The sequence below is a fragment of the Caloenas nicobarica genome, chromosome Z (assembly GCF_036013445.1).
Source record: "Caloenas nicobarica isolate bCalNic1 chromosome Z, bCalNic1.hap1, whole genome shotgun sequence".
Classification (NCBI taxonomy): domain Eukaryota; kingdom Metazoa; phylum Chordata; class Aves; order Columbiformes; family Columbidae; genus Caloenas; species Caloenas nicobarica.
The window spans coordinates 61878242-61894587 of record NC_088284.1 but is presented as its reverse complement, the minus strand read 5'-3'; the positions used below and the strand labels follow the sequence as shown (position 1 = coordinate 61894587).

The 16346-nt window shown below is 35.1% G+C and overlaps 1 protein-coding gene across 2 annotated transcripts in view; it reads left to right on the top strand.

Moving 5' to 3' along the window:
• The window catches only part of PTPRD (protein tyrosine phosphatase receptor type D), a 372025-nt gene that overhangs the window by 258921 nt on the left and 96758 nt on the right, over nt 1-16346 (top strand). For both annotated transcript variants that reach the window (XM_065657714.1, XM_065657713.1), the window contains 3 exons: nt 3378-3468; nt 9889-10098; nt 13524-13684. In XM_065657714.1, coding sequence (XP_065513786.1) covers nt 3378-3468; nt 9889-10098; nt 13524-13684 — 462 coding nt within the window. The remainder of the gene's footprint in view (nt 1-3377; nt 3469-9888; nt 10099-13523; nt 13685-16346) is intronic.

Below are 16346 nucleotides of genomic sequence, written 5' to 3'. Positions count from 1 at the left end.
CAATAAGTGTTATTTCTCTGCTTATAGTGATTCTTGTTGGTCTATAAGGTTCCCATGTGTAATGTAAAGGAAATGGGGAGGAAAATGAGCAAGTCATTAAATATTGTTGGGGATTCAACTTGTCCTCTCCCTCGTGGATTTTTACTGATGGCTTTGTAGAAAGCTGCTCCCCTTTTTCATTACTGACTGAGGATTTTGAGGCAGGTGAGGTCAAGAAAGAAATGACTTTGAGCCATTAAAAGGATGAAAAACTGAAAAATGTAGCCATTATCATTAGATTGAGTAAGATGCGGTCAGTAACAAATGCAGCTAAGGAAGACTGAAGATGGAATGAGTCAAAAAAGATTTATGAGGCAGAGTATTCACAGAGAGGAAAAAGTGCAGGATAGCTGGTCAAACAATAGCAGAAGATAGCAGTAGAAAAAGAGCTAATGCCCTTTCTTTTATACAGTGTAAAAAAAAATGAGACACTAAGTGACATCAAGAAAGATACATTAAACCTATGGGGTCCAACTGCCAATTTTGCAAATAATGTATGTCCTCCTTCTGTTTTCTAAGAACATGTGATCAGGCTTGAGATAGAAAAAACAAAACAACAAAAAAGTTCACTTGTCCCTTGGAAGTAGGCATACCAAAGCATCCACATGCTGAACAGAAGAAGCTTACCTGATGCTTGTTAGAATAAATAACTTTATTGCAGTTATAGTCTTTCTATGAGAAGAACTATTTTATGTAATAGTTGACTTATTTACAGTTGCTGTCCCTCTATGGGTACATTACATGCTAATGATTGTCTCTATCTTACTACATAGTACTATACTCTGAGAATTCTTCAATAATACTAATTACATAGAAGGTGAAACAGTTAATGGTTTGCTCTAATAAATTATAGGTAAATTCTAATGGGATTGAGGATAATATTATAAAAGCCATTGCAATTTATTAAAAGATGGTGGAAGTAATTTTCATTATTTGAATGTTTGATGGTGATATAGCATAGAAATTGGAAGACCTCACCTTATATTAGGTAAAATGGATCTCTTTCACTGCCATCATCTCAAGTGAGCAATTTCTTCATTTTCTTGTATTATCTTGGTCTAATCCAGAACAACTTTTATGTCTGAGGGACAGTTCATGTTTCTCTGAATCTCTTCTGTCTTTGCAAAGCCTTAGGTAAAAACAGTTTTATGGAAGACTTTGGCCTTTGTAATGCTCAGTAGTTCAAGCAATATCCAAGCTAACCCTCCATTTCTCACTCTCGCCCCCCCAAAAAAAATCCAAAACCAAAACAAACAAGCTAATAATAAAACATGTTTTTCAAGAGATGTTACATTTTCTGGAGTTAGCTAAAAATAACAGAACTTTGTTGTCCTTTACAGTTTTCAGCACTGTATATTTATGTGAACAGTTACATTTTTCTGCTTACTGTTGATGTCCTTGTGCTTTCTGCGTTAAAACACTCTCTCTGCTGAAATTCTTAGTGGATGATCAAAGTTAGGAGTGGGAGGCATGCATGAAGAAAGTGTGAAAGACTCTGAAAGTAACATTTACATGCTGGATGTTCCTTGATTGAAAAAAAAAAAAAAGTAAGAACATTCTGTTAGTTTCAAAAAGGAAGAAGAAGAAAAATGGATAAGTAAGAGACTGTTCTGTAGTTCATCCAACAGATGTATTTTCAATGTCTGAAAGACATATAGGGGCCAGTTCTTCATTGCTTTTTGTTTTGATTCTTAGGCATCTGTTAAAGAAAAGGAAGTAAGTTGTAGTTATTATATATACAGATAAATCAACATTCACTAGGATTTATTATTCGTGTAACCAAATAATTTTTAAAATACATACTCGGGTTTAAAATCTGCGTTCAACAAGCCTTACTAGTTTTGAATATGAACATCAGTGCAAAAGATGCTTTATCATATTGTTACTATAAGAATCCATGCTGCAGATCTTATTTAAATACTGTAATACAGCAAAGGAGCAGCAGTGGCCAACACTTCTTGTTTCTAGTGCCTCCTGTTGGAGCTCATCATTTCCACTGAGAAATTTCTCAGATTTCTTAATACGAGTATTAATATATATGTGCTTTTACTACAGTAGTTAAAAATCCAAAGTTTTTTTACGTTTCTTTTATGGAAAGGAGCCTGTAATTAAGAAGAGACCATTAAAATGGTCCAGTGGTGTGCACTAGTATGGAAGAAAGATAGTTTACTAAGTTTAGAGTGAGATAGTTTTTGATCAGTTGTAAGGCAAGTCCTTGTCTGTAGATTCTCTTTCATTAATCACTTTAGGTTTTGCAATTGCATTGTGTGAGTAAAATGAATAGTCAGTGCTGCATAAGACTGAATAGGCTGTGAAACACGGTGAACTGGGAGAGAACATGGTCCATGAGACACTAAAATTATGTTCCATAGTGGAGGGCCAGTGACACCTTCTTAATAAGCTCTGTTGTTACTAGAAAAAAAGGAGAGCAGCCTCTTTCCTGCTCCTCTGAGATGCAGAGTGCTTGACTTTTTGACTAATGTGTTCATCAAGAAGATGTGTATTATACCATCCCAGATGTCCTGCTGTTGTGATTCTACTGCTTCCTCCCTCACACTATGGTGAAATTATGGATCTGCCTGACGTGTATCCAGGCTTTGTGAAGGAAACAAGGGAAGTGCCATATCTGTATTCCACTAGAAAGTATAATTCACTAGTCTCCATGGAAGGGGGAGGAAGATATTTTCAGGAAAATGTTTCTGAGGAAAACTGATACATGTAATTTGCAAATCTTACCTGTAAAGAGAGCATACATCAAGCTGTCTTGTCTATGACTGTGAACAGAATACTTAAGTAGATGAAGCTCATGATGATTGATGAAACATAAAGAGTATGTGTGAGGTTTGTATGCTCTTTCTTCTGTACTTGCTGTTTATGACAGTATTGGCATCAACAAACACATTATGTTAACCTACTATTCTGATTAGACATGAAAATGGGGGAAGATGGGGTGATAATTGAGATTTAAATATATGGTAAAATGTTTCAATTTAGAGGTTTGGGGTTTTTTCTAAGTGTGATGGTGGCAGGGCACAAATATCCCATGACTCTTGTATTTCAAATGAAATAATAAACTACAGTCAAACATGTAGATAATTTACAACATTGTAATTAAAGTTTCTTATACATATTTATATGTTTACATGAAAAAGTGGGTAATTAGTACCATTTGTTTGTCAAATGTTTTACACTGGATATGGTTTCAAGAGCGTGAATCTTTACAACTGTGTTTGGAAGGCTGCAGTGTCTGTTCTATTGAATTTATCTGAACAGACACCTGCTCCATCAATTTATCCATTCCTTTTCCTTCAATTGTTGTCCAACTGTTTCCTTTACAGAGGTTATTACATAGTTATTGTGCCTTTGAAGAGGTCTCGTGGGAAGTTTATCAAACCATGGGAAAGTCCAGATGAAATGGAACTAGATGAGGTACTGTGTGTTTTTGTTGTCATCTTCTCCTTTACTAAAAATAACAATCTTATTAGTGGTATGTGATTAACTCACCAGTTTTAGAAGTTTGGTTGTCAGGATATTTTATATTTATATTTGAATTAGCCTGTGGGGACTGAAACGGAAGTTCGAATTACTTAGATTAGAAGACAATAACGGCATTAAGTTGCAATTAAGCACACAAAGTGTCTGATCTCTGTTGGCATTAATATTTTATTCTTTTCCTATTGTAAAGTGTAATGCAAAAGTGCAGGAGGTGAAATGAGTTGTCAGCAAAAGCTTAATCACCAATGATATGAACTCTAATAAAGGTCTAGTTCATTAGTGAGGTGTTTACTAAGCCTGTAACAAATGCTAAATTGAAATTTGCGCTGCAGTTTAACATTTGACCTTCTTGTGGTGTTGTTACCTGATTCTCAGATACTGTAATGCTTCTGGTTATAAAACTTTTGCAGTAGTCTCCATTCTACTGGCAGTTTGTGCTCAGAAATAAATGAATGAAACAGGAAAGAGCAACATTGTGTCATCATTTGACACTATAAATGGTGTTAACCCAAAGAGTGAAAGTACTTTTATTTTAGGAATAAGCCCAGTAATACTAAAAATCAATTCATTACGTTATTGATATAATAATAATTCCAAGAAGTATAGTGTCCTGTCTTCTGTTATACTGAGGGCAATATAGCTTATGCAAACTTGTCTGTCTTCTTTCAATCTGTAAATTTGGAATAATACCAATATTTATCATTGTAAAGCTCTTTTGAGAGCCCCATTTGAAAGTGCTGTACAAAAGACAGGTGGTGTTTTTATTACTGTTATTGTTGCATCTGGCTAGGATTTTAGATCTCATTCAGATGCTATGGTAATTTGTACATGTTATATCTCAGCAATTCAAAGACCACAGATCGAAGTCAGTTTCTTTGCTCTTCCTGATTTAATGATCTTTTGACTAGATCTGGTCTATTTTTCCATTTTCTTTCAGTGGATTCAAGAGTTTTACTTTACAGATACGCTTCACCATATGCTTCACCATAACGCATTCTTTGGGAAATAATGATCATCTGCAGGCGATCAAAAGGCTTTTTTCCCCTTCTCCCATTGACATAATAGATATCAATTTCAATGTTTGCACCAAAGTGTAAGGAAAATAAAGATCTTCAACAAACACTGCTGTAGGAAGGTTTCAAAATATAAACAAAGGTCTTTCTGTCTCTAGTCTGGTTTCCAATCAGAAAAAGGCAAATAATATGTACAGCAACAGGATAATCCTTAATCAGAAGATTAAAAACAACTGTTCAAAGGAAGGCATGGGTTTTGTTACTACTGACTGGCTGAAGCCTTTGTTTCCTCTTGACCATTTTCATTTATGTGATCATCTCATTAGATTCAATTGCAGTGATGACTTGCTTTGATCTATTAACTTCTTCGCTTTAAAAGAACTTGGATTGTAGATGCCATCAGCTCGTGATCATAGTCCTAGGTGACATCAGTTAAACAGTAGAACTCTGACAGCAAGATCCATATGATAATGGAAAACTGATTTAATATTACTACCCACTTGTAACATCCAAAGACTGTAGTCACATTCAGCAGCATTAACAGATTAAAGGGTAGGTGCCAGATGACATTGACCTTTTTGGCAATTAAATTCTACGAGTCCTGCTGATTCCCATAACAAAGGGTCATTTTAATCATCCTGCAAGTTGTGGTGCATTAATCTGTATAACAGATTGATAAAGAGCATTTATTAATTCAGAAATATTTAGGTCAGGATGGGTTGTTTCCCACTTCTACTGATATAATTGAGACCACATTGTAGAATTAATGGTGAAAAAAATAAGGTATGCATTGACTGGAAAATTAAAATTATTTCTGATAAAGAACTAAAACCCTTGATATATCTTTTACAATTGCCGCCAAACATATAGTTAGTACTGAGTAGGGAAAAAATCAAAAGCAGACAGTGATTGTATTTCATGTTACCTCATCCAGTTTCTATTACTTAAAGGCTGTTTTACTTCCAGCTTTAGAAAATCAATGCATATTGTTATTAGGTGTACTATTCCTGAGAAACATGTGAAAGCAGTGGTACAATAAATAAATTTAGGAAAATAAAAGAAAACTAAACCAAGCAAACAAACAAACAAACAAAACACACAAACAAAAAACCTAACCACACTTCTCTCTGAGAAAATAGTTCCTGATAGTCAAGTGAAGATACTCATGCATCTTTTTTTAGTACAATTTCAGAAAAGTATTTGGAACATAATTATTTTGAAAATCTGAAAGGGTTGAACAATACATTTTCAAAATAATTATGTTCCAAATATTTTTCTTAGCTTGTTAAAAAAAAAGTATTTGCTGAAAATACTACCCTGAGTGTTTACTCCAGTACATAATTGACGAGTCCAAAAGACTCTCCAGCCTTATTGTGATTATCTGACGTTCCTGGTTCCTTGAATCTCAATTCTGAAAGAAACTAAGAGAGGTGCAGAGTCTTCAAATGACAGACAGTACACTCGATATTGTCTGTCTGACAATAATATTGATTAGAGATAAATCCATTTTTTTAACCCAAAAATTAATTTTATTTTGACCATCCTGAGAGCTAGTGACTTTAAATAGATCGGCAATGCAAATTAATGAAATATAAACAAGATATTATGATTTGGAGTATTACTTTGTAGGATTACTTTAGATTTGTAAGGAACAAAACCTAAATAAAAGCCTACATGTTAAGCCTTAAATCAATTCAGTAATTTTATTAAAATCCTGGTTTAAAGTATGACAGGATATATATGTGCAAGTAGTGATATTTGGCAACAACCGTTTTTATATATGAAATATAGATGAGGCCAGAGGTTCACCTGATGTCTATTCAGTTCTGTGTAATTCATGTCACAGACAAAATTTTTATCTACACACAAACACACCTAAGTTTATCTGGCCTTAGGTGATTAATAACTACCTTTGAAAAGTTGAACACATTTTGTTTGACTCGGGGTAATCAACTTTTAGCATTCATAGCCAAAACTCATTTCATCCACTCTAATACAGTACTTCAGCATTGCTATCTGTTAAATATATGCATTTTATATTACTAATTCAAATGCAAGAAATAATTAAAATGAAACGTTTCTCTTACCCCTTCAATCTCAATCTAATTTTGATTTCGGTACTGTTGCAGTATTTTGACATTTTATTATAAGTTATTTAAAATCTAAATCTGGAAACATACGATAAAGAATTCATTTGAGGTAGCCACACAAATAACATTAAATACCAGTGGAAACTGTACCCATAGATGAAAATAGCATTTATCTTCAGGGATGGCTCAAGCCATGTACCTATCCTCATACTGCAACACTTACAGCTCCTGACTTCCAGTTACTATACATGTCACATTGTTATTACCTGAATATCTGCCTTTGTGTTTCAGCAGACTTCAGGAGAGACAGAGCACAGGCCTCTGCATAGCTCTTATCTTTATAAAAGCTGGCTTCGTATAGATACAAACTTTTCAGAGTGCTTCCCTCAGCAGATCTTATGAGGGCTGATGCAGCGTGGAACAAACTTTGATTAGTCTCTGCCTTGTGTCTGCCCTCAGTAACTCTACCCGGGGCATAGGAAGCTACTAACAGATGTGAGAGTCACCTTCAATAAAGCAAATAAATAGAAATCTCCTTAATATTACTGTTCTCTACTGCCCTCGCTTTTATATCATGCAAATTTACTCTAGCTGCTCATTAAACTGTTTAGGAAGAATGAAAAGAGAAATATGGACAGCTGATTGTAGTAGAGTCCTTGAGTAATGAATAATGATTTCTGTCTTAAATTATGGCCAGTTCTTTTTCGCTCAGAGGATCTATTGCAGTATATCAGCATTTGTGTTGGAGCATGGAAATTGATAGAGTTAAATGAATGTAAATTCTCTGCAACAGAGAACAGATTCAGCCTGAGAGCCAGAAAGCAGGTGACTGTAGATTTTCAAATGGGTAACATGCAAAAGCCCTCAATGCTAAGGAAGTTTGCATCCCAGTAGTACAGGTTGCTTCTGTGTCTTATCTGTTGCCTGTGTTTGAATTATGTACTTCAGTGAGAAGGGTTGTTAAAGTAGTCAGTATTAAAAGCTTCTGTCTCAGTAGCAGTATGAATAGTAAACTGTTTTACATGCATCAGAATTGTCAATTATGTAATAGGAAAAGACAAGATCCCATGTGGGGAAGGCCAGAAGATGTGCTAGCTAAGCTGAGGCCTAACACTGAAGAAGAGGCTGAAGCAAGAGAGAGCTTGCCTGACTAAACGTGTTTTTTAAAATATATAGTGAAGATGAGAATTTAATCTTTTTATTGATCTCTCTCTAGCCCTGGAGATTCGTCTCCTCCTCCTAGCAAAGAAGTTTGCACTAGTCTGTTGTATTAGCACTGTTTGTCTGCTGAGAAGCCTAAAACAACTGTGTGACCTTGGAAAAATTTATGATTGCAGTCTGAGACTTCAGGACATTGAATAAGTTTCATAAGTGAAAAATTAAAGGAACCGTAAAAAGGCCTTAGAAGTCATCACTTATCACCCAGGAAAGGTTTGGGCTCCTTGTAATGAAATCAGATTAATATTTGTTGAATGCCAGTATATTTAAAATGATAAAAGATATCGAATAAGCACTCGTCTGGTTTAATAAGTCATTCATCAATGGATTATACCAGCTGACCTTAAGTTCCTTTATTAGTTAATATATGTTCTACAAGTTTGAGCCTAGCATCCAATCATGTTGTAGATGTGCGGATGTAAATTTTACCTTTTTATGGAACAAGAAAAAGTTACATTTTGAAAGTCAGATTAGGCAGTTAAAATATAAAGTGTGGGTTGTGTATGATTTGGTGGCAGATAATATTTTGTAGTCTAGCAGTTGAAAAGTTGTCTTAGAATTTAGATGTCCTGTTATTGATTCCTATCACCAGTCTATTGGGTAGTGTTATGCAAACCATGAAGAACACAACTTTTGGTACTTTTGAACAAATAAATTGGCAGCCAATTTCAGATTTGGGATGGAAGATATGTTTACAAATAGCTCCTATAAACTCTTCTGTGCTTCCTTTACTGTTTGTGGAAAGCATTCTTTTCTCTGAGATGTTCAGGAATTTAATATTACCAGAGTGCTTGGTAGTCCTCATGTTAGTGAGAAAAAAAATAGCTATTTATACCTATTTTGTATCGAGTTGTTTGTATTTCGGAGTTACCAGAAAAAAGTTAAAAATATTTAATATAAATTGATTTTCAAAAACCTGGATTTTTTTCAGTTTTGTATTTTTGATCCTGGTTTTTACATAATTAAATCATATGAGTTACTAAGATTTGTTGTATCAAACAGGACGTAAGAAAGTACTTTGCATATTCATAGGGAGGGAAAAAATATTATTATGCATTAGGGAAATTATTGTCCTTTTGAACTCCGCGCTGGTGAGGCCACACCTTGAATACTGTGTTCAGTTTTGGGCCACTCAGTACAAGAAAGACACTGAGGTACTAGAGAGAGTCCAGAGAAGGGCAACAAAGCTGGTGAGGGGCCTGGAGCACAAGTCCTATGAGGAGTGGCTAAGGGAACTGGGGCTGTTTAGCCTGGTAAAAAGGAGACTGAGAGGAGACCTTATCGCTGTCTACAACTACCTGAAAGGAGGCTGTAGCATGGAGGGTGATGGTCTTGTCTTCCAAGAAACAAATCATAGAATGAGAGGAAAAAGCATCAGGTTTTGCCAGGGGAGATTTAGTTTGGATATGAGGAAATAATTCTTCATGGAAAGGGTTGTCAAGCACTGGAATAGGCTGGTTAAGTGACCATCCCTGATGGTGTTTAATAGATGTGTAGATGTGGTGCTTAGAGACATGGTTTAGTGGTGGGCTTGACATATTAACAGTTAGACTCAGTGATCTTAAAAGTCTTTTCCAAGCGAAATGATTCTGTTATACTGTTCTGTGGCTGACTTCATATATATACACACAAAAATATATATGATGTGTAGTATGATGTAGGTATATATATGTCCTCAGAGAAGAAATATTGCATTATCAGCTTCACCCCCCGCCCCAAGACAACAATATCAGACACTGAAAATTGATCTAATTGGTTTATGTTCGTAGTCCAGGCAGTGCAATTGCTGCCTAGTATCATATCTTAACAAGAATGACAATAAATTGGAAGACTTTGCAAGAACTGATTTACTGACACTGATATGCCCCATGAAATGTGGATAAATTGTATTTTTGTACTTCCTGGTCATGCATTAAATTTTCTCATTACATTGTGAATAAGTTACATTAAAATTGTTTACAGTTATCTTTCTGTTCTCGCTTTCTGTCTCTCTCACTCTGTCTCTCTCTCTTGCCCCTCCTGTCATCCTAAAGCTGCTTAAGGAGATAGCTAGGAAACGCAGAAGCATTCGTCTTGGAAGGGAAGTCGAATTAAAGCCATATATTGCAGCTCACTTTGAAGTTCTTCCCACGGAGTTCACGTTGGGCGATAAGAAGCATTATGGTGGCTTTGAGAATAAGCAACTGCAGAGTGGTCAAGAATATGTCTTCTTTGTGTTGGCTGTAATGGAGCACTCAGAATCTGTAAGTCAGTTAATAGTTTTCAATCCCAAAATTACCTTTCCACAGTCATTAAAACATTTTTTCAATGTTTCTTCCACTTTCCAAAAGCTATTGTTTTACAGTGTATGTCAGAGCATCTCTAAAGAGAGTGTTTCCTTGCTTAGTTCCAATTAAGTCCTTGAACTTTTCTGTTTTGCTTGCATCTTTATATGTTACTTCTGTGTATAACTGAAACCTAACGATCACCTTTCATTAGCTGTGTTGTGATCCTTTGCAAATTACGTGCTCTACTATATGAGATCATTGACACAGGTTCTGAGGTGTGAACTTCACATCATCTTCTTTCTCAATGTATTTTTAAAAAGAGTTTCTCTCTTGCCTTAATACTACCATTGAATCAGAGATAAGCACAGATAGCCTTTTTAGTTACAGTAATTCCCTAACAACTTTATCAGTGAATTGTTAAAAGTTAGAAAATATTTCAATAATAAGGAAAATCCTGAGGTCAGCTGAATAATAAGCTGTCATTCCTCTTTATGTAATTTATCTTGTAGTTATGTCTCTTTATGCCTCAGTTAATCTACTGCATGTAGAAAAAAAAACAAAAACAAAAAAACCCCACAACCACAAAAAACAGAAATAGGACTGTTGAAAGAAGTTGCAATACACATTCACATTTTAACATACAATGTGTAATATGATATCTTCCTAATTGGTACCCTAAACCCGACAGATACATTTACTGACTCAGCCACTTGAAACTACTACACCAATAATCTGAATTCTAGTCAAACACTTCCAGTGTGTAACCTTACAAGTGCTTTCTTGATGTCAACAGAATTTGCCTACTTAAACACAATGAGTTAGTTTCAATTTGAATACTTTTGTATATATAGCTTCATTTGAAAATAAAGTAACTGCCTCCTGGAAGCTCTAACATAAAAGTTTGCCTTTCAGTTTTTGATGGTGGCTCCGAAGACAAAGAATTCTGAAGGCACTTTGTCAGAAAGGTTCAAATTGGAGAAAGTGGATAGCTTTTGGCTATAAAGTTAGATGGCCAAAATCAATGTGTCAGAAATTACTTGTATTAAAATTGATCTTTTCAATACAAAGCACCATTTCTTATTTATTTTCCTGTATTAATTAAGGCATTGGTCATGTCATATATCCCTAATGTTATTACTTTTTTAGAGAGAAATTGGTATGAAAAAGCAGGAATAAATAGGGTTGTAAATTTACAGCTGAAAAGGCTCATATGGCAAAATATATCCGGGGGCCTACTGGTAAAGATTTCAAAAGGCCTTACTAAACTTACAATATGGACAACATCTAGTTTAGCATGCCACCTAAAACTTCCATGTGATTAAGTAGCACAAAGTGGTCACAGAGAGTGAAGAGTTTACAAGACTGAGTGAGCTTCAGCTCCCAGTGCTCCAGTGTATCAGCTCTCAGTATAGCTATTTTTTTTTCCTAGGACTGTAGATCCTACTGGTGTACGAGTTGTAACTTGTGAGGGATGTTTTTCCTCAATATTCAAAATAATTTTTACATAACATTTCTCCTTCAGAGAACAGGAGATTTCTCTATTGGTTGGAAGAATGGAGAACTTGCTTTACAAGAGGGCATGGAGAATTTGTTTTATTGAGTAAAATGGAAGCTCAGAGAGCTTATGATTACGGTCTATCAATATGTTAAACGTTATCAAGAGGAAGGATAAAATAGATACATTTGGCAAAATAATGCATTAGTTTAAATTAGTCATTAATACAGGTAGGTTGAAAATTAAAAGCAAAATCCTATTTGTTGAAAAGCAACTGGTAGGTGCTCATACTGTTATCCCTCAGTATCCCTCTATATCCTTTCCCAGGCTTTTTTTTTTTGTCTGCTCCAAAGGAAGATGCTAATTGCAAGGACTTTCTTACTGTAGCCATGGTCTTTTTTCTGTCTTATGAGAATAGTAAAGCTGGGAAGAAAATTTCAGTCGACTCAGATTGTGGAACTCAGGTGTGGAACACAAAGACTCCCCCATTTCCAAACAGCAGTCACAGACTTTTAAAATGTCTGATGCTAGGTTTAGCAAAAGAGCATAACATAACTGGACATTATTGGCATGGGTACTAGCTCAGTTCCAGCTAGTGTAAATGCCTCAGCTTTGCCAGTCCTAATCCTGTCTAACCTTAAACCCAGACACTGTTGCAGCCCAGAGCCCAAAACAAGGTCAAATGAAGTATAAAAAAACATGTCTCCTTTGGTAACACTTGTCCTGGCTTAGGGCATCTTTCAGAATACAGTGCAAACATGGTAAATGAAAACTAATCTCTTCTCCTTGTTATCATACTCTCTCTTAGCTGGCATTCCTGATCTACTGCTGAATCAAGTTTTTCACTCCTTTGCAAGAGCCGTAGTTCAAACCCTAGTATAGTGCTGGTGGAGACACTCCAAAAAACACAAGAAATAAATACAAATCATTCTCCAAGTCTAACTTTACTGTATCTCAGAGTTCTTCACGTGATCCAATTTTAGCAGGCTGGCTCCGCAACCTCTTCTATCTGTAATTTAACTTCGCACTCAGCCATAGATCAGACATCTCAGGTCAGACCAGAATGAAAAAAAAGTTTGTTTTCTTATCACAGGTCTCATCCTAGGCCAGCTGGCTCTACTCCATCCAGTATGGCAAAGATTTTCAACAGTCTGTTTTGGTTTGTAATTCTAGTTCCACCCCTAAGTAGGACTTTGAGTATTTAGCTTCCCATTATAATCTACAGTGACTTCCCCTGTGTTTTTCACTCCTAAATTCAAGTTGTCTCCATCTTCTGTAAGAACACTCTGTTTATCAGACAGTTTTTGACTGACACTTTATCAGACTCTGTTTGTCAGACAGTTTTTGCCATAGGACCCTTTTCTAGGAACCTTCTACATTCATTCTCCTTTATTTTTTACCTATAGTACTCTCATTCTTTCAGAAGTATCCTTTCATATCTTGCAGGAAGAAATAATGTTAAGCCAATATGAAACTAAAACAAAAAACAAAAACACAAAACCAAACCAAAGCAAAAAAAGTAACAAAACAAACAAAAAAACCCCCAAAAAACCCACAAAAAGCAAACAGAAAAAAAACCACCAAAACTTAGGAAATGATGGGTTATATTCCTCAGTTTCCTAATAATTCATTTTCTCATTCTCTGCTTAGGTTGTAAAGTGTTCTGTGAAAGACTGTGTTACCTCATTTTTCTGCAGATCACTGCTAATATGTGGAGCACATAATATAGTATGAACAACACACCATTCAGTTTGCAAGTTTATATATTGCCTGACTTGAAGACAAATAACATTTTCACATTGCTATGTTCATTGCATCATTAGCTTGTATAGATTTGGTTTAGATCTGTGATAGTTAATATTTTTAATGCACTCGTTTTTCATTAAGATTTATTTTATTCATATAGACCATGTATGCCACCAGCCCATATTCTGATCCTGTTGTGTCAATGGATCTTGATCCTCAACCAATTACAGATGAGGAAGAAGGCTTGATTTGGGTTGTGGGACCTGTTCTTGCTGTGGTGTTTATCATCTGTATTGTTATTGCTATCCTTCTTTATAAAAGGTAAGTTTAGGTTTCAGCTTTCTTACCAGGTGTGTGACTTTTGGGTATATTGGCCATTTTCACACTATGTTTTTTTGTACTACAATAGTAACTGTCATTTCTTTGGGATATTTCCATATTTATTAATGGTTTCCATAACAGTGCCAAAATTTTAGCAGATTGACTGAAAGTTTCCAATAATTATGGGTACGTGGGTACATTTTTCTGCTGATGACACCCATTAACATTTCTGCATTTAAATGTTTTTCTGCTTTGCATACGTTTGTGAAGAAAATATGTGCTTGCATATAAATATGTATGGAATTCACACATTTGACTTTTAAAACTTATTTTTAGATGTGTAATAGTAATACATTAGAGGTTACATTCAGCTTGATGTTTAATGTGATTTTCATCTCCACTCAAGTAATTTGAGTTTTTACTTTTGACAGTTGGCCTCAATTTGGCAGTGTATCTATGTGAATTTGAAGCTCTGAACTGAGAGATTAAAGAAACATCAGTAGCTGTTTTCTACTAATCTTGCAATGAGATCAAACTTCACTTATTCTTCTTTCACTATCTATGACACAGATGCAGCTTTGCTATTACACAAAGGACTTTCCTCTGCCTTACAACATACGAGATGAAAACTGTGTATGATGCCTTAATTTATACATAGCAGCCTTTTACAGTGTAAATGAGTTCACAGGGGTCAAGATGCTAAATCAAAACCAAAGAATCAAACCACAAAGGTTTTTTTAATGTTTAGATTTTTTTTCTAATACATTTTTGAAATATATTGATAAAGTGTACTTGGGGAATACCATAAAGATGCTGTGACCTTGTCCGGGGATGGGTAGGGAGGTGTACTAGGTACAATTTCATTAAATGGAGTATGTCTTGTAAAAGTAATGGCTATGATGCTATTACCTGCATATAAATATTTAAATTCTACTATCCTGTATGATCTTCCCACCCTAAGTGTCTCCAGGCAAATAGCTCTGAATTTGCCTGTAAAGAGCTGGCTTCAGGTTTTGGAAAAAGAATTCTCTCTGTTCAGCATATAAAAAAAAACAGTCCAGTGTTGACCTTAGCTTTGGATTCCAAATAGATATACATTTATAGAATGTTCTTTAGGGCTGTAATCATACAGCAGCATAATACACGGTCTGTTGCTCACAGATATTATGTCTCCTGAAGGTTTCTATTAGTGCCTACTGTCTCAGCCAATCTAATTGATTAGCAACCAGTGAACCTCTGTTTGTATCTGTCTGTCACTTCAAAAACTGGTCATTAAAGATGTGCTGAAACTGAAATACTCCTTCCTTCTGATTATTTTAGAGTATGAAAAGTAAAGCTTCTCCTATACTAGAAAACAAATCCAAACAATGGCACATGAAACAGATGTGTAAATGCTTCTGGAAATATTGATTACATTTATGGAACCATAATAACAATCTTCAATTCTAATACAAAAAAAAAATTATAGGCATATTCAACAAATGAGCAGGTAAAATTTGCTCATCAATGGTGTGAAGAGATTGTCATTCAATGAAAATGAGGGACACATTTTCCATCTGTTATTTACTACTGATACTAGAACTGTTCAGGCAAATATCCATGTGTATTTGTTTGTTTTTCTATTTTCAGCTATAAGCTGAAAATTGTTAAACGGCACTGATTTGCCAAATCACCTCAGAGAAACTGACTGCAGTTTTACTGGTCTAAAGTCCTCTGTGAGCTTTTCATTTCTGTAAAAAAATGTGATACGTGTATTTTTTTTAATTTCTAGACTATGCAACCTGCATGTAAGCTAACAGCTAGAGTTTGATAGCTTTACTGTCTGTAGAACAGCAACAACTAGACAAGACAGTAGCGATATTTAACATAGTGCCTTGTGAAAATAGTGAAATTTAACAGGAGTTGGGCATTGTAAAATCATGCAATAAAAAGTAGGAAAACAATAAATTTTAAAAGTATATTCCTAGAATGTATTGGGGCATAAATGCAACAGGTTTGATAGGGAGAAAAGAAAACAAAGGACAGAGGATGTCTGCCTAATACATGAAAACACATGCAAAAAATATTAAAAAAGAGAAGATGACGTTGAAGGATGTGCAGTGGGAAGAAGACGACTGGGAAATGACCATGTTTTTTGAAGTGCAAAGCGTAGTAACTCAGATAATGGTCAACTAAGCTTAATTCCCTTTATCCATAGAAGCCTATAAAAACATACTTATAGCACTAATCTCATGACTTAAAACACTCTGTGCATTTTAATTTCAGCCATAGAGAAAGGTTGACTGCAGTTTCTTGAAGAATCATTTTAAGGCGAGAAGCCTTGGCCTTTTTTACAACAGATGCTATCACAGATATTGTGGACAAATTGCATGAGTCAGTATGAAGCATATTTAACTGTCCTGAAGACTAGGAGTAGATGTTTGAACCCTTTATTATTTGTTGGTTAGTTCGTATAAAGGTTGTTGCCTCTGCATTTATTCTTAACAAAATCTGAAAGATACTGCATAGCAAGATTTATAATATGGCCAAAAGGTCATTGCAGCTTAGTACTTAACAGTAATAGATGGGGAGAATACTGAAGAGTAACTTTTGTAGTCATCAGAAGTGAAAGCCATCCTGACAGACTCTGTGTTGTTTGCTCTTATAAAGTACAGGGTTTTTA